Below are 16,845 nucleotides of genomic sequence, written 5' to 3'. Positions count from 1 at the left end.
GGGATGTGCTCTCTCTATAAGATAAGCCCTCCAGACTTTCTCGCCATCCCTGGCTCCTGGTCCTCCAGGTCCTGGAGAGAGCGGGATGCAGCCCAAACCAGCAGGGATGGGCTCAGTGCAGTGGCAGCCAAGAGTCTGGTGCTTTGGTTGTGTCTGTAAGCCCGGGACGTACCCCAGGGAGCCATTCGAGGTTGGGCGTAGGGGCAAAGGCCAGAGGAATGTTCCCGGTGCTCCTGCTCCCATCGGGGCCATCCAAAGGCTGAAATACCACAGTCAGGCCACGGGCCCAGCAAGGGTTCACAGAAGCTTTCCGAAATGTAAATGCAAACCTTTGCAAACAAGCAGAAAGACCCAGTGCCCAGCATGCTGCTCCAACCGCCTGCCTGGGGCAAGGGGAGGACGAGGACTGAAGGCAGTTGTGCCCCCTGGTAGCGGGAAGGGCTGGTGCCAATGAAGTCACACGGAGAGGAACAGGGAGGGTTCCTCCCTGATGCCCAGAGCACAGGACAGCACAAGCCTCAGATGCACTTTAAGTCTTTACTCCAGGAGGACTGCTCACCATGGGGCAGCCTGGTGGCTCCATGCCCTGCAGAGGGCAGGGACAGAGGTGCAGAGCTAGGTAGAAGACCTGATAGGTGGACCAGGCACCTGGTTCATTGTCCGACGTGCTTGAAGACCCTCCTTTTTGGAGTCCTTGCATCAACTGGGTCAGGGAGCCAAAGCCCTGGCAAGTGCAGCACATGCAAGAGCAGGGTGTTGAAGAAGGAACCTCAGCTCTGGTCTACTTGGCTGTCCCAGGAGAAACTCCCTGTTCAGACCTGTCCTGAATCTATCTGGCCCCAGTGCTTCTGCTTTCCAGAAGGTAGCTGGCAGCAGTAGCTGATGAGAGATGATGCTGGAGATGCTGGGAGGAATAGGCTGCAACCCTGCTGCTCCCCCAGTGCTGGTACAGCTCAGGTGGAAGAGACAGTGAGCAGTGGGAGCCAGTAGGAGGTGTCCAGCTTGGAATGTGACAGGGTGCCATGGGCTCCCTGTGGTGGCAGCAATGCCCTGTTACTGTCTTGGGCGAAGACATGGCAAATGCTGGACTCTGTGCCCTGGAGGGAGCAGAGGACAGGGAGAGCCTAGGGCGGAGGTTCAGCACCTGTGAATGGAGAAGCTGTGGATCAAGGAGCTGTAATGCCCCAGGAGTCACCAGCAGGCTCCCATGGCTGCGGGTCCCCAGGAAAACCGAGGGTTGGATACCTCTGCTCTCCTGTCACTTGGCAATGCTAACCCAGTCTGCCCCCTGCTCTGGCAGCCATGGGAAGGGGGAGAAGGGGGTGGAAAGCGGGGTCCAAATGGACATGGTCCTGCTCATCTCCAAGGACTTGAGTTCTGCACGGGGGCTGATGGAGGAGGGTGGTGGCTGGATGCTGCCAGACTGGAGCAAGCTAAATACGAAGAACAACATGGCACGGTCCAGAACTCGCTGGGCGGCCCGAGCTGGAGGCTTGTTTTGTTTTACTGTTTTGTTGTCTCTCTCTCCCCCTCTGGGTTTCGTGGCTCTGAGCTGCAGGGCTGGAAAATTATTCATCCAAACCACAGCTCCCACGACACCCTCTGTAAGCATCTGTGGCTCCAGACTCCGCTGCAGCAGTGGGTGGGATGTCGTAAATTCATCATCGTCACCAAGTCGGCCTCCTGTTAGACAGGACATGAAACACGGAGCAGCAGGCTGTGCCACAGAGGCACCCATACCAAACTCACTGGGAGAAACCTGTCAGCCAGTTTGCGTGAGAAATCCCTGTCTCCCGTGCCTGACCCATTGCTGAGAAGGTCCCTTCATACCCACCAGAGCAGATGTCTGCAGGTTCACCTTGGCTGCTGGCTCTGCCGGAAACACTGTTGTATTGTGCTAGCCAGATGTGAGGGCCGTGGGATCACTTGCTCCTGGACTTCTGGAAGCTCTGCAGACAGCAGCAGGCCTCCCCCACCGTGGCTTTCGCTTGCTTACGTCTCGGAGCCAGTGCCCCTCGCCACTCTGTGCCATGAGCACAGAGGTCCATGCATCAGTCCTGCCTGGCTGTGTGTAGCTGTGCCCCGTGCTGGGGCTGTCATCTCTGTTCATGCCAACATGGGAGACCCATAAGCACTTTCCCAAGGGGCTGTAGGAAGATCCTGGTGCGGCAGCCCATCTGGCAAGGCAGATGGGCAGTGATGTGCTGAACCAAGCTCCGCTGGGATGAGAGGTGGTGTGGGGTAGGTGCCAGCAGAACTCACCCCCCATCTTGCTTGGTCACTGCCAGCAGCTAAGGGTGAACCTGGGGGTGGCCAAGTCATCTCATGTGGATGTTCTGCATGAAAGGCAAGAGCCCACAACCAGTCCCTGGGAATGCTGTCCCATTCTGAGGTCTCCCTCCTGTGCCGCAAGCTGTAGAGCCAGACCCAGACCCTCTCCATGGGGAATATGGCTTTGAGCAAAGCCCCAGGCATAATGACTCTGAAAGCCACAGGGTAGATCTGATTGCAGAAAAATAGAAAAGAGAGGCTGGGGAGTTCCTGCCCTTCCTTATCCTTGGCTGCTGCCCCTTTCTGAGGATGCAGTCCTGGACAGGGTGTTGGGAGACCCTGGTAGCTGTGCTTGGCAGAGTAAGGAAGTAAGGAGCGCTTGTCTCTGCAGAACCCCAGGCTACTCTGGGGTGACAAACAGCCAAAGGAGCAATGACCACCTGGTAGTCCTGCTTCTGTGCCCCTCACAAGACTCCTGCTACCTTATGGCAACAGCTCCTCCTTCATATCTTCACTGTCACTGCAATTGGCCTCACTTCCCAGGTCACAGTTCTCCACAGATGTCCTTGAAATCTTCTGAGAGTAAGCGCATTAGGTGTTTTACATACCATAAACCATGTTGGGATATAGAGATACAAATGCTTCTCGGTGTTCAGTGGAGACCACACACTTTGAACAAGAGCCTATTGGACACCAGGCTAAAGCTCGCGTCTACACACACCTTTGAGATGTAACTGAGCTCAGCATCTGGGGTTTCTGGGCCATGCAGAACAAATGAGAGCCACAGACTGCGTCCAACAGCACCAGCAGGGAGATGCTGGGGTTGGATCCAGTTGGTTTCATCCCTCCCTTGTTTGAGGGAATGAGCAGCAGTCCTTGTTCTACATCAGCAGCTGCTGATATAGGTTCCTGCATGGGGACCTCTGCCTTTGTGTGCTTTGGAGGTCAACTGTTTTGGAAGTGGGAGAAGCTGTTTGTGGAAACACAGGGGCAGTAGGATAAGTGGCCAACTCAGTCCACGGCCGGAACTGTCTACTCCTTGCAGTAGGTCTTGGAACCTCCTCATTGTAGCTGTGCCTCCTCGTGTCACCCCAAGGCAGCTCTCCCAGTTAATGTGGGTAAGAGTGTGGGCCCAGACTGGGACAGGGGTGCTGGTTTGAGACTGTACCATAACCCTATGCTGCCTGAAGGGGTGAAGGAAGGTAAATGGGTTCCCAGATACATTTTTTTCTACCCCAGGAATATGCTCGTGAAATCACCTCCTTTTTTTTAAACTCTTCGTTCTGACCTGCACTTGGAGCTCAACCAACCGAGCCAGTACTTGTAATTTCAGCTTGTGCATGGCTATTCCTGCTTGCAGCGCAGTGGTGTCCCTACATGTGGCTGCATGAACAACCCAGTTCCTGGAGTAACAGCCAGTGCTGTGTGTCACCTGGACCAGGTGGCTTTGCCCTGGCCCTTGGCTCTTGGGAGCCAGCAGGTTCACCACTTCAAGCCCAGGCTTCATCAGAAAATGTGTCTCTTCCTTGTAAAGCTGTGGGTGGGTTCGAGGCTCACTGCAGAATTGTTGCCTCAGTAACAGGAGCAGATGAGAGTGAGCAGAAGCTGCTGTGTGCATTGGGCTGTAGTATCTGGACTGGCCAAGAGCGCCCCATCCATTGCCCGTGGCTAGGGTCACAGCAGCTCTTTTGGGAACGGCTGGTGTGCTGCAGCAGGGGAAAGCCTTGGCGTTGCTGAGACCCCACAAAAGCCAACCCACCCTTACGAGCACACTCTTTCCTAGAGCTGTTTATTGTTTGTACCTAAGACTGATCCACCAGCTGAGACAAGCCAGCTCCCACCACAGCAGTGTCGGAGACCTCAGCACACCTTGCGCCCATGGTGGCATGGAGACCATGGTGCCCAGCGCTTATGTCAGACCTCAGCAGCATGTGGGTGCCAGGGCTGTCCAGGAGCAAGCCCAGGGCTGCCCCTTCTGTGCCGAGGGGCAGGGTCCTGCAGCTGGTGAGCATACTGCGGTGGGGTTGGCAAACCTTCCAGGCACCAGGAATCCTAGGCGATGGCCAAAGCAGGGGAGCGTCCTTCCCAGCCCCTCACCGTATCTGCATGGAAGGGCTGCAGCAGTGTGTGGCAGGACAACGCTGCCCGTCTGCTCAGGAGACCCCATGTCACTGCTGACACCGTGTAGGACGCGTTGGTGGCAGTGCCGGGGTGGGACCACTCTTGCTGCAGGTGTCGCTGTGTTCCACGAGCCCCACGGTGCTCTCACCCCTGGACAGGGCCCCGCAGATGTGGAGGGCAGGACAGTGCCAGGAAGCGCCGAGTGGTGTTAGGGCTGTTTCTGGGCAATGATGTCACGGATGCAGGTGTACAGGAACATGTACTGGTCCTGCAAAAGAGAAAAGGGGATCTGGAACGAGGTTTCTGAGAGACAACTGTTTGCAGGACTAATGCTGCAATTTGCCTTAAAAGGTCCTAATTAGCTAACAGTGTCTGATGCCAAAGTAGGATTTGAGCACCAAGTGGTCCATGTTTGTCCTGTGTCACCAAAGTTGCCCAGAAGGGAAGACTCAAGGCCTGGAGCTGTAGTCACACCATGTTTGTTTCTTCCTGTTTCATCATCCCCACTCGTAACACCTGAAGGCAAATTGCACTGTGGCATGAGGGGAATAACGTGATCTGACTTCCTCAAGTGTCCCAGCGGCTTTTGGCCATGCCATTGTATCCAAAACAAGATTGAAGAACAACTGCAGTGATGGTGCAGAACATTGAGGGGGAAAGCTCTGTGGTGTTGGAGTGTACAGGGTCTGGCAGGGACCTGAGGCCAGGAGGGAAGACCTCTGGAGCAGGAGTTTCCCTTGGTGGTGGTCTCAGTGTACCTGAGTCAAGGGCTGACAGCAAATCAGGGTAGATCTCTGCAAGCCCTCAGAGGCAGACAACAAGATCTGGGTGGTTTTAGTCCAGTTGCATTTTTTCTCTATTTTTAAGATCACCAAAATGCCACCATCAGCACCAAATGCAGATCCAGAGGTCTCAAGTCCACTGTGGACTTGATACGGGGTTCTGCTCAAATGCCAGGCTGGTCCAAAATGATGCTAGGCTACAACACACCCAGGACTGGCCACCTCCATGGCGAGGCTCCGGGAAGGGCAAGGTGTGGGAAAGGTAAATGAGGCTGTACGCAAAGCACAAAGCCGAAGGGCAGGGCCAGTCTGCAAATGCCGGGGGTTGAAATCACATGGTAGCCAGGAAGGGGGGATTAGGGACTTGACAGAGGGGCCTCCAAACAGCTCACTAATGCGCTGGCTAAGCTGCAAGTCACGAGGAGCCTCCTCCCCTGCCGGCGGTGGCTTTAGCCCCACTGAAGGGCCGGGAAAGCCACAGATCACACAATGGCTGTGGTTCCAGGTCACCAGAGCGTGTTTTCAATGAGCCTGGCCCGATTGTGAAATGTGGAGTGACAGCCCAGGATCGACTTCAGACCAGGCACACTCAACGCCTGGCCAAATGCAAGAGCATATCCCCAGAGACACGCGCCGTGCTGGAGCTGGGGGTGCTTAAATAGCCAGCGATTGTCCATGGACAATCCCTCAAAGGTTCATCTCCCCGCTTTGTTTGGTACCCACCCCCCCACCCCCCCAAAAATAAGCTGATGCCCCCAGCACGACCGCAGCATGCCCCCGCCAGAGATAAAGGGGTCCTGGCAAGCCCCCGCAGTGATGGAGGAGGCTGGCAGCCACATGGCAGCGGAGCGGGGCTGGAGGGCGGCCCTGCTGTCCTTCACTGGCCGTGCTGGGATCAGAGCGACCACTGCTCACGGCAAGGTAGGGAGGCATCTGCCCCTGCGGCCCCCCCTCAGTGGCGCAGCGGCTTTTGATCGGTGCTTGCTGTGCCTTTATGGGCACATTTTGTCTCTGCTCGGCAAGACCACTGCTGAAATACAAAGGAGCTCTGAAGCAGGGGCAGCGGGTGCCTTGCCCTCCTCTGGCTCCCACCATGCGCATGGTTCACATTAATTAAGAATGTGATTAGCTGCTTGCAGGCGGCTCTGCAGCTGGGAAGCCCTGGAGAGATCTGCCCTAATTCTGCTGTCCCCTGTGGGGAGGGTTTCCAGGGATGCTGCATCAGCTCGTTCAGCAAATGAAAGCGCTGTCCAGAGGGCTTCTGTGCTGCCAGCGCCCACCAGGAGCGGCACTCCGGCGGCTGCGAGGCTGGGCTGGGCTGGCACAGCACGGCAGGGCACGGCTGCGGCACCATCAGACAGTGCCACAGCCCACACGGCCCCAGCTCTGGCAGCAGGCAGGGGCTGGGAGCAGGCTCTGGGTGTGGGGGATGCGGCAGGGAAAGGCACCAGGCAAAGGGAAGTCTGGGTACCGGGGCTGAGAGCCGTGTCCAGAGGCTGGTGTGAGCAGGCAGGTTTGTCATGTAGGATGAAACCTTCATGCTTTCCAGGGCTGAACGGGAAGAGCGCCTTGCCATTCACCATGAGCTCACGTGCAATTTAACCTGTTTTAACTCCAGAACTGAGGCAATGGAAAGCCCTTCCCTGGGAAAAGACAGCGTCCTTAGCTCTTGGTTGCTGGCCGAGCAAGCATAGAATATATCCCTGCATAGGCTGGATGGGATCCCCAGTAGCACCCGGGGACTGGGCAGCATGCTGCCAGCTCCAGGCAGCTCAGCATGAATGTCCTATTCTGCCTGGCCCACCACCCTTCCTCCTTCCCACCTACCAGAGTTGGTGTCATGAGACAGCAGCTTCTTGTCAGCTGGAGTGTCACCCCGTAGACATCCACAATTCTCTCAGCCTTCATCTGGTGCAACAGGCAATCCAGGGAGATCAGCATCCCCATTTGGCTCATGCCACCACTGCAAGGGACAAGAGAGGGACCTTGGTGCCAGGCCAGGCTGAGCTGAACCTCTTTAGAAGTGGGCACCAGCCCAAGAAGTCAGAGGCCCCATGAGAAAACATGCATCAGCTGAGTACAGTGGGGCTAGGAGACTGTGAACACTGGTCTGGGAATTAGGAAGCTCTGGGCTGATCAAGGGTATGGGACCCCAAAGCCCCCGCTGAAGAAGCCTGGAGACCCAGCCTGCCCTGCCATGCTCTGCCAAGCTGTGCATCCCTTACTCAAGCCAGCTCTGTTGATGTGCTGGCTGTGTTGACTCCTGTGGGACTGTGAGTTCTCCCTGGCTGCAAGCAGATGAGGACACCAGGGCTGCTCCCAGGATCCTAGCAGTCAGCCCAGGGATCACCCGGACACCTCCACCCAGGAATGCCTGCCCCATCCACACTTGCCCCTGGCCCAGCCCTGTTTGCCCTCCCTTCTCCTGTGCGCTTGGCAGAGCACTGCTTCATCTGACCTACCAAGCTCAGAGCTTCCCGGGCTCCCACAGACCTACTCTCAACATGCCCCAAAACCTTGGGGTCCTTGGTGGAGGATGCAGGCTTGCTGGTGGCCATGCCAAGGCGCTGTGCAGCCTGCTAGGTACCAGCTCTGGGAGGCTGCCCATGGACAGCAGAAACGTGATGTACCTGCAGTGCAGCAGGAGAGGACCGGCTCTCTTTCGGTGGGGCATGCACCGTCTGACAGCAGTGAGGAGCTCCACCAGGCTCTGAACATCTGGCTGTTTCTTGCTGCTCCAAAGCGTGTATAGGAACTGTTGTACCTGCCTCTCCTTTGCTTTCTTCTCCTGATGAGACACAAAGAGTTGGCATGGCTGTTGGGGAGGGATGGGTGAGTTTGGATGCAGAATGGTCCCAGCTCTCCAAGCCTTAGGTTGTCAGTGTTTTCCTGAGCTAACTGCTAGCTTCTGTAAAGCTGTCCAGGCAGACTGCTGGGGCATTGCCCATCACCTGCACAGTGGCTATGTTGTGTCTGGCAACCCGCTGTCCTTCCCCACAGCACCCTGACCTGCCCCTTGAGAGGGAGACTGAGAACTGTGTGGGGCTTTTCAAAGTGGATCAGAAAGAACTATCAGCAAGGGGCGGGGGAAGCCTCCAAGCATCTTCTGTGCATCTCCTATGTCCGCTCAGCAGATGTTCTTCTGGATGTTGGAATCTAGATTCCCTCCTGCATTTGTGGACTGCTAGCACTCTGCACTTGCAGCTCAGACAAGTCTCTGTGGACTTTTCATCCCTTGCCCCTACAGACCTGTTAGCTAGCAGTGAAGAACATCCCGGACAGTGGGAACCAGGCCAGCCCCATCAATACATACATGTTTCATTTTGAGCTGGATACACCTCCATCCGGAAACAAGCTTCTCCGTGCCACACTGGATGGTCAGCATCTTTGTGCAAAGAGAGTCTCCTTCCAGGGGCCAGCATGCCTCATTTGGGACCTGTGTGCAACAGCAAGTTTGGCTTCATGTTGATGGTTGTCATATTTCAGATCCTTCACCATCACAGGAGTCTGTGATGGGGTTGGAACAAGATATCACTCCATGTCAGTTTGTCCCCTAGCTAAACCTTGGGGGAGTTTTTGGAAACGAGCAGATTCAGCCAGCTTCCCTGTTAACACAGAGCTGCTTGGCAGTGGGAAACTGCTCAGCAAACACTCTCTACCTCGGATGTAAAAATGCAGGAGCTGCCATGGAGATGCAGCTTGAAGAGTACCAGCTGAGTCCAGGACCATGGACTGCATGGTGGGTAGACAGAACCTGTCTCCCATGACAAGCAGTGCAAGCACTTTGACATAGAAAAGGTTCGGCTTTACCTAAGCTGCGTCTGCACCCAGGCTTCAGAAGGCAGTGAAGAGAGTCCAAGTTTTGGAGCTATGCTAGCTTCCAGCTCCATTAAACAGACCCCTGCTCTGCCATGGCGCAGGCAGGCATGGCACCTTACCTGTCCCTTCTCCTGCCATGGGAGAAGGGTTAGGATGGTGTGAACATCCTGTTCCCACACCAGGGTCCAGAAGTCCTCTATGGTCAACTTGTCAGGCCCCTGGACAGCCAGATACTCCCTGCTGGAGCTGCAGCCCTGGGTGGGGAACACAAACATCATTCTCCTGCTGGAGAGGGTGGCACAGGTACCCCGTCAGTGCAGGCAATCACAGGAGAGGCCAGGAAAAGAAGGGAAGCTCAGTGGGTCAGGAGGCAAAGAAAGAGGAGAAAGCACCAAGGGAGGGAAGTGAGGACAGCCCAAACCAGGTGCTGGGAAGGTGAGGGAAGACACATCTTCAGTCCCCACAGTCGCCTCTTGTCCACACAAGTTCACAGGGCAGTGAGGAGCAGTGCAGGAACCAGGCAGCAGGGAGCAGGGGCACAGTGAGGAAGGGGGACCTTCTGCCTGTGGGACCTGGGCACAGGGGTGGGCATTGCTGCTGGAGGTAAGACTCACCGGGACATGCCACACCTGCAGGAGACCTGAGAAAGGGCCCTGTTCCAGCAAGGAAAACTTCACTCTGGAGCGATCATCTGCAAAATATGTGGGAGGTGGAGGGATGCAGGACAGTCTTGTGCTCACACAGCTCCTGCGGACCAACTGCCAGACTCCACACCACCACACAAATCCAATGCCCCCATTCACCGTTTCTCTGTAAAGGTGAATGTGCTCTTGTCCTGCTCATGGACATTGGTCCCCAAAGGACAGGTCTCTATCCCAGTCTCCTACTCAAAGCAGATACATGTAGTGCAGGTTGCTCAGTGTCTTGGCCAATGGACACCTGCATATCTTCAAGGATGGAGAGCCTGCAGATGCTCTGGGCCCCTGTTCCAGTGCTTGGCCACCTTCATGGGAACTCTTTTTTCCTTATACTGAGTTTGATTACTCTTCCAAGTCATCCTCAAGAGGCAATGGCCTCTTGTCCTTCCAAGGTGCACCTCTGGGAAGACTACATTTTCACTCCCAGCAGGTAGTTGAAGATAGCAATAAGATCTACCCTTTGCCTTCTCTCCTCCAGGCTGAACAAACCCTATCTCAGCCCCATACATCATGTGCTCCACCCCTGAAACACCTTGGTAGCCTTCTGGTGGACTCACTTCAGTGTGTCAAAATATTTTCTTGTACTCTGGAGTGCTGTCCCTGGTCCAGCCTAGCTCCACACAGGCACAGGAAGGAAGAGGATGCAAGGTGTCACAGCACTTACATGGGAGGATGCTGGAAGATGGATGTGTCTGCTGGTTGCCTGAAGATGGTGTTGCAGAGCTGGCTTCTTCCTTGACAGCCTCTAGGAGGGCCTGCCAGAGTGAAAGAGAGTGGAGGAAGCAGTGTGAGCAGGGAAGGGTCAGGAGAAGCAGGAGGAACTGGGGACTCCTGAGGATGTCTGGCTTTGGCAGAGGGGTGGTTATAGCTGCACATGCAGAAGCCTTAGCAGGGGTGCTATGTGACCACCTCTGGGCTGGGCTGCCAGATCTGCTCCGCACTGTCAGGAGATGGATGCATCTCTCTGTAGGAGAAAGGTGTTTAGATAGCTTCTTAACCTATGGAGGGTCTGGAAAGGAGGGGTTCATGGACAGACCCTGATAAGTGCAGGATGCATGAAGGAACTATGTGCCTGGGGATGCCATGCCATGGAGAGGGGACACTGCCAGGACAGCCAGGCATGTGGAAAACGGGGCATGGGACCCACTCAGGAGGCACTTCTTGGGTGTCCCCCAGCCTGAGCAGGCACAATCGCTCCCCAGGTCCCCCCAGTGCATATGGCCATGGCAGCACCCTGCCCAGGACAGCTCTTACCTCGTACTCCCTCAGGAAACCCACATGGGACTTGGCTGCCTTCTGGTCATAGTGCTGAGCAAAGCTTTTCAGTGGGATGGGGCAGGACCTGGGGAGAGAAATTGGGGGTAAGGGTGAGGTCGAGCAAACTCAGCAGCATCCAGGCTATGTCTGTGGTAGGCAGACGGTGCTGTCTACCTGAGGGCAGACCTTCAACCCTCAAATGCTGGGGCCCTCACAGGTCCCCAGCCCCGCTCTGGCCCGTGCCAACCCACTCTTCCCCAGACAAAGGCAGGTCTCAGGTGTGGCACAGCCCAGTGCCTATGCCCAAGATGCAGCAAGGACAAGGGCATCCTGTTCTGCATGAGGTAGGAGACAATTTGACCACAAAGATAGCTATGTGACCTCCAGGTGTAGCCTCAGAGACAACAAGGTAGGTGGGCAAAGCCATACCCAGCCTCACCCTGCTCCTTCCTCTTGACCTCCGTTAGAAGGGACATCCCAAGGCCAGCCCGCTACTATAAGCCCCTCCAGTTTGCATCTCTAGTGCATCCCTGTGGGTTGGAAAGCCAGGGGCTGATCAAAATGCCTTCCCCAGGACAGCTCTGCTGCTCCTTGGCATTGGCGTAGCCCAGGAGACTGGCATTGGAGGAATGGAGGATGTGGTCCCCCAAGCCCTCCCAGCATGCCCAGTGACTCACACCTAGTGCTGGCCTGGGCTCCCCATGTTGCAGGGAACCACCCGCCTTGGGCTGACCCCCCTCAAAACACTGGGTGGGAAGACTGGCTGGGCTTCCCCGTTCTTGTCCTGGAGCCAAGGCTCAAGCTGGGGTCAGGATCCCAGCCTGCATCCTGAAGGGACTGTGCGTCAGGGTAGGTGGGTAGAGTGGCTGGCAAAACACAGCAGGCCCTTACCTCTCCGTCCCTGATAAACCCAGAAGTGGTTCCTCCAAGATCTTTTCCAGGATACAGCTGTGCAGAAAAATATACTGGGACTGGAAGGCAAAGGCAGATAGCAATGTAGAGCACTGCACCATGCAGACAGCATGAAAGGGTGGGTATGGCACTGCCTAGTGGGCAGAGGGTGTCCTACATTCATGCTCCAAAAGCACTACATTCGTGCCCAAAAGGCCCTGGCTACTTCAATCTCAGAACCCTCGGGTCTGTCTGTCTGTCCTGAAGGGTAGAACTGACACTATGTCCCAACTCCAAGTGCTAGAAATATTAGGTTGCCTGTGGAGCATCACAGGCCAACAACATGGTGTGAGAATTGCCTGCAAAGGGCCTGATCCTGTTCCTCGGTGTTCTAGGGTGTTGCTGAACCTCCTGGAAGGGCTCTGAGACTATATATGTTGCTGCTGTGGGTCTGGCAGGGTATGAAGCTGCTGGAGACCCCCTCAGAAAAATTTCCACTCCAGCTGAGCTGTCGCTTTGAGCAGCACTGTGACATGGTGTCAGGTTGGGGACCAGCGGGGGGTGCTGGCTCTGGCTGGCCAGCTCATCTGTCTGCCAGACCGGCCAGCTTTTACACCATGGAGCAAGAGGCCTGGGGGAAGAGGGAACTGAGCTTTTACCAGCGTCTGAATCATCAGGTAACGGTTCATCCGCAAGGTGTAAACAACACCAAATGTGTCCACCACCTTCTCCTGCTTCATCTGCTGCAGCAGCCGGTCCAGCGCAATGAAGGTGCCAGTGCGGCCCACCCCGGCGCTAAGAGCACAGACAGCAAGGGTTAAATATTGCCGGACCCCACAGCCGATGGGCTCCCCTCCAGCTGCTAGACATGGCTCCCAGATGCTGCACACTGGGCCACTGCTCCCAGCACACTGGGGGCACTGGCCCCAGCACAGAATGGGGCTGAGGAGCCATTCAGACTGCCTTGGGTTGGTCCTGACCACCTCCAGCTGCCCCATTCCCTGGGACTGGGGGGCAGGCTGCAAGCAGACCTGTGATCTCCAATACCCAAGCAGAAGACTCTCTACAGACCAGCTGTGTCTCCCAGGAGCTGCTTTCCCTCCCAGTTTGTGCAAGATGAGGGCCCTTCTCCCCCATGCCTTCTCCCATTGTCCCCTTCTGCAATCCCCAGGAGGAGAACCTCACCTGCAGTGCACGAGGGTTGGCCCTGCGTCCTTGGTGCTCTGGATGTGCTCCCGGACCAGATCTCTGAAGGTCATAATGGAAGTTGTGGACTCTGGGATCCCATGATCGGGCCATGCTGTGTAGTGCAGGTGGGACACGTGCCGCTCTGCCCGGAGACCCTCCTGCCAAGGGGGAGGTGGGTCATGGGTATGCAGTCCACCGGGACAGGGTCCTGCATGCACCCCGCAGCCCTGAGAGCACCTGGGGACCTGGGGACACCTGGCTCAGCTGCAAGGAACACCCAACACCAGGTCTGCTGCACTGCCTGGTGGCTCCTGCTCCCCTGTCCTTCCCCACACCCCCCTGCCGTGGTGAGGCACGTGGAGGTGGCAAGGAGACCTGCTTTTGACTGCTGGAGAACATACCCTTGAAGCTGCAGGCTGTGTCCCAGTGCAGGGACGTGGAAAGGAGAGAGCAAGGGTGCTCAGCAGGGGTGGTACATGTTGACAGTGACATCCCACAGGGGATTGGGTCTTTGAATCCCGCTAATGGCAGGGAAAGGAAATTACTCCACCACCACCAAGGAGAAACACCATTGCATCCCATGCAAACCCCCAGCCTTTGACAGGTCCCCGAGTCTGTCCTCTTGGGTCCTTACTCACATGCCACAGTTTGAACTCGCGCATGGTCCACTCCTCAGAGCTGCTCTGCGTCAGCAGGTGGACCCGGACCTGCCCGTAGGAGACTGGAGCAGATTCAGATGGCCAGTAATGATCACAGAGGACCTAGAGCACAGGCAAGACAGGGTCCCAGTGAGGCCAGTTAGGGCCCAGGTCCTACTGGGTGACCTCCTGGGACAGTGGGAGCATCTAGAAGGCAGCTGCTGTGCAGGGAGTCGGAGCACGTCTTGGGGAGCAGGTGGTTCCCCTTCCCACCAGGAGCTTTGCACGGTACTCTCCCACCTCCCCTTTGTTTGGATCTCAGCCTCCTCAAGAGAAAAGGACCTGTGTGGGTCGCATCATCCTTGGAGACTGGAGGGACAGTCCATGTGAGGTGTCTCATGCAGAGGCAAGTGGTAATTTCAGACACTGCAGAAATATCTGAGGGTGGTGAGCATGGTTCCAGCTAAACTCCACTTCTGTGACTTCCTACCCCAGGCTAACGCTGAACTGCACACATCAACCTCTCCTCGCCCCCCCAGATTGCCTCTTGGGAAAGCTGTGTGGCCTGTGCTCACCCTGCAGCCACATCTGAGCAGGGGTTGGTGAGGGGCACAAACCCAGTCCTGGGCTCAGCTCACACGACCAGGTCTGGGCTTGGCTGGGACACGTGGAAGCCTGGTGGTGTTGACCTACCCGCCCATTCTCCATGCACACTGTCAGCATAATGATGTTGCAGACATTCTGCTCCCACACCAGCCTCCAGAAGTCCTCTATGGTTTTCTTCAGGGGCCCCTGGGTGGCAATGAACTCCTGCTGGGATGTATAGCCCTGAGCAAGAGGAAGACAGGAGGATTTGGCAAGTTGCTGAGGCAGGTGGATCCTTCCCTGGGACAGAGTCAGTGCCTGGTCTGCTTTTGTGGTAGAGGGAAAAACGCCCATTGCCCTTAGCCCATGAGGGCACAATTCCCAGGCAGCTGATCTCAGAAGCAGCTGATTTAGGAAGCATGTGTGGCCCAACACGTGCTCTCTACATATTTGGAATAAAGACGTGACCCCTGCCGTTTCCCTCCAAGCAGTTCCTCATTCAGCCTAACCAGGGACAGACAGATCTGGGTCTTCCTTGTGCTCCCCAATCACTGCTGGAGGTAGGGTGAGCATGCAAGGTTTCAGGCTGCTTCTTTGCCTTTGCCCCTTTGCCACACACATGCCCCACAGATCCACACACCCGCGCATGCATGCTGTGTGCCCTGCCTGTTACCTGGGAAAATCTCCCGGATGGGGGATGTGGGCACATCTCCAGGGTTGTTCAAATGCAGCTGCACAGATCAGAAGGAGAAAGAGAAGACAGACAGACGGGGCAGTAAGCTGGGAGAGGATGGGAAGAGGATAGTCCTCAAGGAGAAAGCAGAAAGCCTTGCCGGTCTCCCCACACTCACACCTCTGCATTCACAGCACTTGCCATCTGCCAATCTCCATCAATCCCTGCTAAAGCGCAAACTATGCGTCTCCGCCTGACCCCCAACTCCTTGCCAGTCTGTGCCACCTGCGGCTTCAGTGGCAGCTCTTGCCCACCAGCCCTCACAGCCTCAACCCAGTCAGAGTTCCTCTGACGGTGCCCTGTGGTCATGTCTCCGTGGGGAAGGTAAGCAGGCACTTACAGGCATGAAGTTGGCATTGATGTAGTCTGAGTGTGGATCCTCTCCCAGTTGGCTCAGCTTGACCCGAGAGTGATCATCTGAAAGAGACCATACACACATGATCCCCCAAGGCAGCCCTTCACCAGGACATGGCCATCTCCTGTTCACCTGGGTAACACATTGGGAGAAGCCCCAGCAGCTCCCCTAGCTCCATATACGCAGCCAGCAGTGAGGCTCTGTGCTTGGCCAGGCACCTTCTCCCTGGAGAGGCGAGCATTGCCTGCCAGCGGGGTTAGCAGGGAGGTAAGAAAGCAGAGCTGGTATCATGAGGCTCATCAGAGAAGCCATGGGAGGGACCATGGAGGGACTTTGGTCTCCAGCTGGGACCCATCCCTGAGCTGGGCTCACCCAGCACCTGCCCAGCAGCCTCCTGGAGGAGCTGAGGAGGATGGTAGCTCAGCTCAACCTTTAAGTCTTGAGTCTCCAGCAGGAAAATGGAAACTGAGGCCCATTTCAAGACTCCTCCTTCTCCCAGGAGAGGAGCCAGGCACTGTGTACCCTGCAGCCACTGCATCCCTGTGTACTGCAGTGTGAACTCCCATCCTGGATCCTGTGGGAGGAGGGAGGAGACAGCACTTACAGGGCAGCACGTGGGGATATCTGTTCTTGGAGACATTCATTGGTAGCTCGGCTGCCACCTTTGGCTGCTCCTTCCCAACTTCCTTCAGCTCCTGTAGGACAGGGCAGAAGATAGCACAAATGTCTCTCTGGATTGCTCCTGGCCAGCCCGGCTCCCTGCTCATGGCCAGTGGCTCTGTCTGATGGTTCAAGAGGGTCACCCACATGCATGGAACTGCTCTACTTCTCCCTCAGTATGGCCTGTGAACTCTGAGCCATAGGTTGCTTTTCCCAGTGCTTCTTCCAACAGCACTGTTTGTATTTAAAAGAAAACAAGCTCAAGAACAAATGGGGGGGGGAGGGGGGGGGGGGGGGGGCGGAACACCTTATCAGAAACAAGAAATCCACCAATAAGCTCAGAACATTTTGCGCTGAGAAAACAGAAACATCTTGTGCTGCAAAACCAGAAATACGTTGTACTGCTTCTGCCTCTGTCCTCACTCAGAAGGCCAGAGAAGGGCGATCTGAGGAGGGTTTGAAATTGCTGATGAGACTTTCAAAGATGCTGGCAGGAGAACGATTCAGAGCCTGTAGCTGGCAGTGGGAGCCAGTGAAGGTAGCCTGAGGTGAATTTTACAGCCTGGACCTATAGCTCTGAGAGTGATCCTGAGCATCCTTTTGGCTGCAGGCTCTTTTCTAGCACTGTCGAGGTGGATCTCATTGCAACACCACTCAGTAACTTCACCTCCAGTCCAGGCCTGGGGTCCTTAGTTTTGTCCACCAGCAGCTATGGACAGTGCTGGTTCACCTCACACCACAGACAACACGTGTTTCTACCAGAACTTGAACAAAACAGGTTTTGAGCAAAGAAATTGCCCAATCACTTGGTCCATCCAATCTTTGGCCTCTAAAACTGCCTAGTAGG

The 16,845-nt window shown here is 56.0% G+C and overlaps 1 protein-coding gene across 1 annotated transcript in view; it reads right to left on the bottom strand.

Moving 5' to 3' along the window:
• Positions 1-4,218: 4,218 nt before the first annotated feature.
• LOC309680867 (receptor-type tyrosine-protein phosphatase V-like) overlaps positions 4,219-16,845 on the bottom strand; it is a gene marked incomplete at its 5' end in the record, with an annotated part of 35,144 nt that continues 22,517 nt past the window's right edge. The window contains 15 exons of the mRNA XM_082494618.1: positions 4,219-4,660; positions 7,002-7,137; positions 7,805-7,962; positions 8,488-8,610; positions 9,113-9,247; positions 9,608-9,684; positions 10,356-10,446; positions 10,946-11,033; positions 11,840-11,919; positions 12,499-12,634; positions 13,025-13,185; positions 13,666-13,788; positions 14,359-14,493; positions 15,324-15,400; positions 15,943-16,033. Coding sequence (XP_082350744.1) covers positions 4,601-4,660; positions 7,002-7,137; positions 7,805-7,962; positions 8,488-8,610; positions 9,113-9,247; positions 9,608-9,684; positions 10,356-10,446; positions 10,946-11,033; positions 11,840-11,919; positions 12,499-12,634; positions 13,025-13,185; positions 13,666-13,788; positions 14,359-14,493; positions 15,324-15,400; positions 15,943-16,033 — 1,671 coding nt within the window. The 3' untranslated portion in view covers positions 4,219-4,600. The remainder of the gene's footprint in view (positions 4,661-7,001; positions 7,138-7,804; positions 7,963-8,487; positions 8,611-9,112; positions 9,248-9,607; positions 9,685-10,355; positions 10,447-10,945; positions 11,034-11,839; positions 11,920-12,498; positions 12,635-13,024; positions 13,186-13,665; positions 13,789-14,358; positions 14,494-15,323; positions 15,401-15,942; positions 16,034-16,845) is intronic.

Source organism: Vanellus vanellus, assembly GCF_965231255.1.
Source record: "Vanellus vanellus genome assembly, chromosome: 23".
Lineage (NCBI taxonomy): Eukaryota > Metazoa > Chordata > Aves > Charadriiformes > Charadriidae > Vanellus > Vanellus vanellus.
Note: the sequence above shows the minus strand (reverse complement) of the source record. Positions and strands in the feature narration are given on the sequence as shown.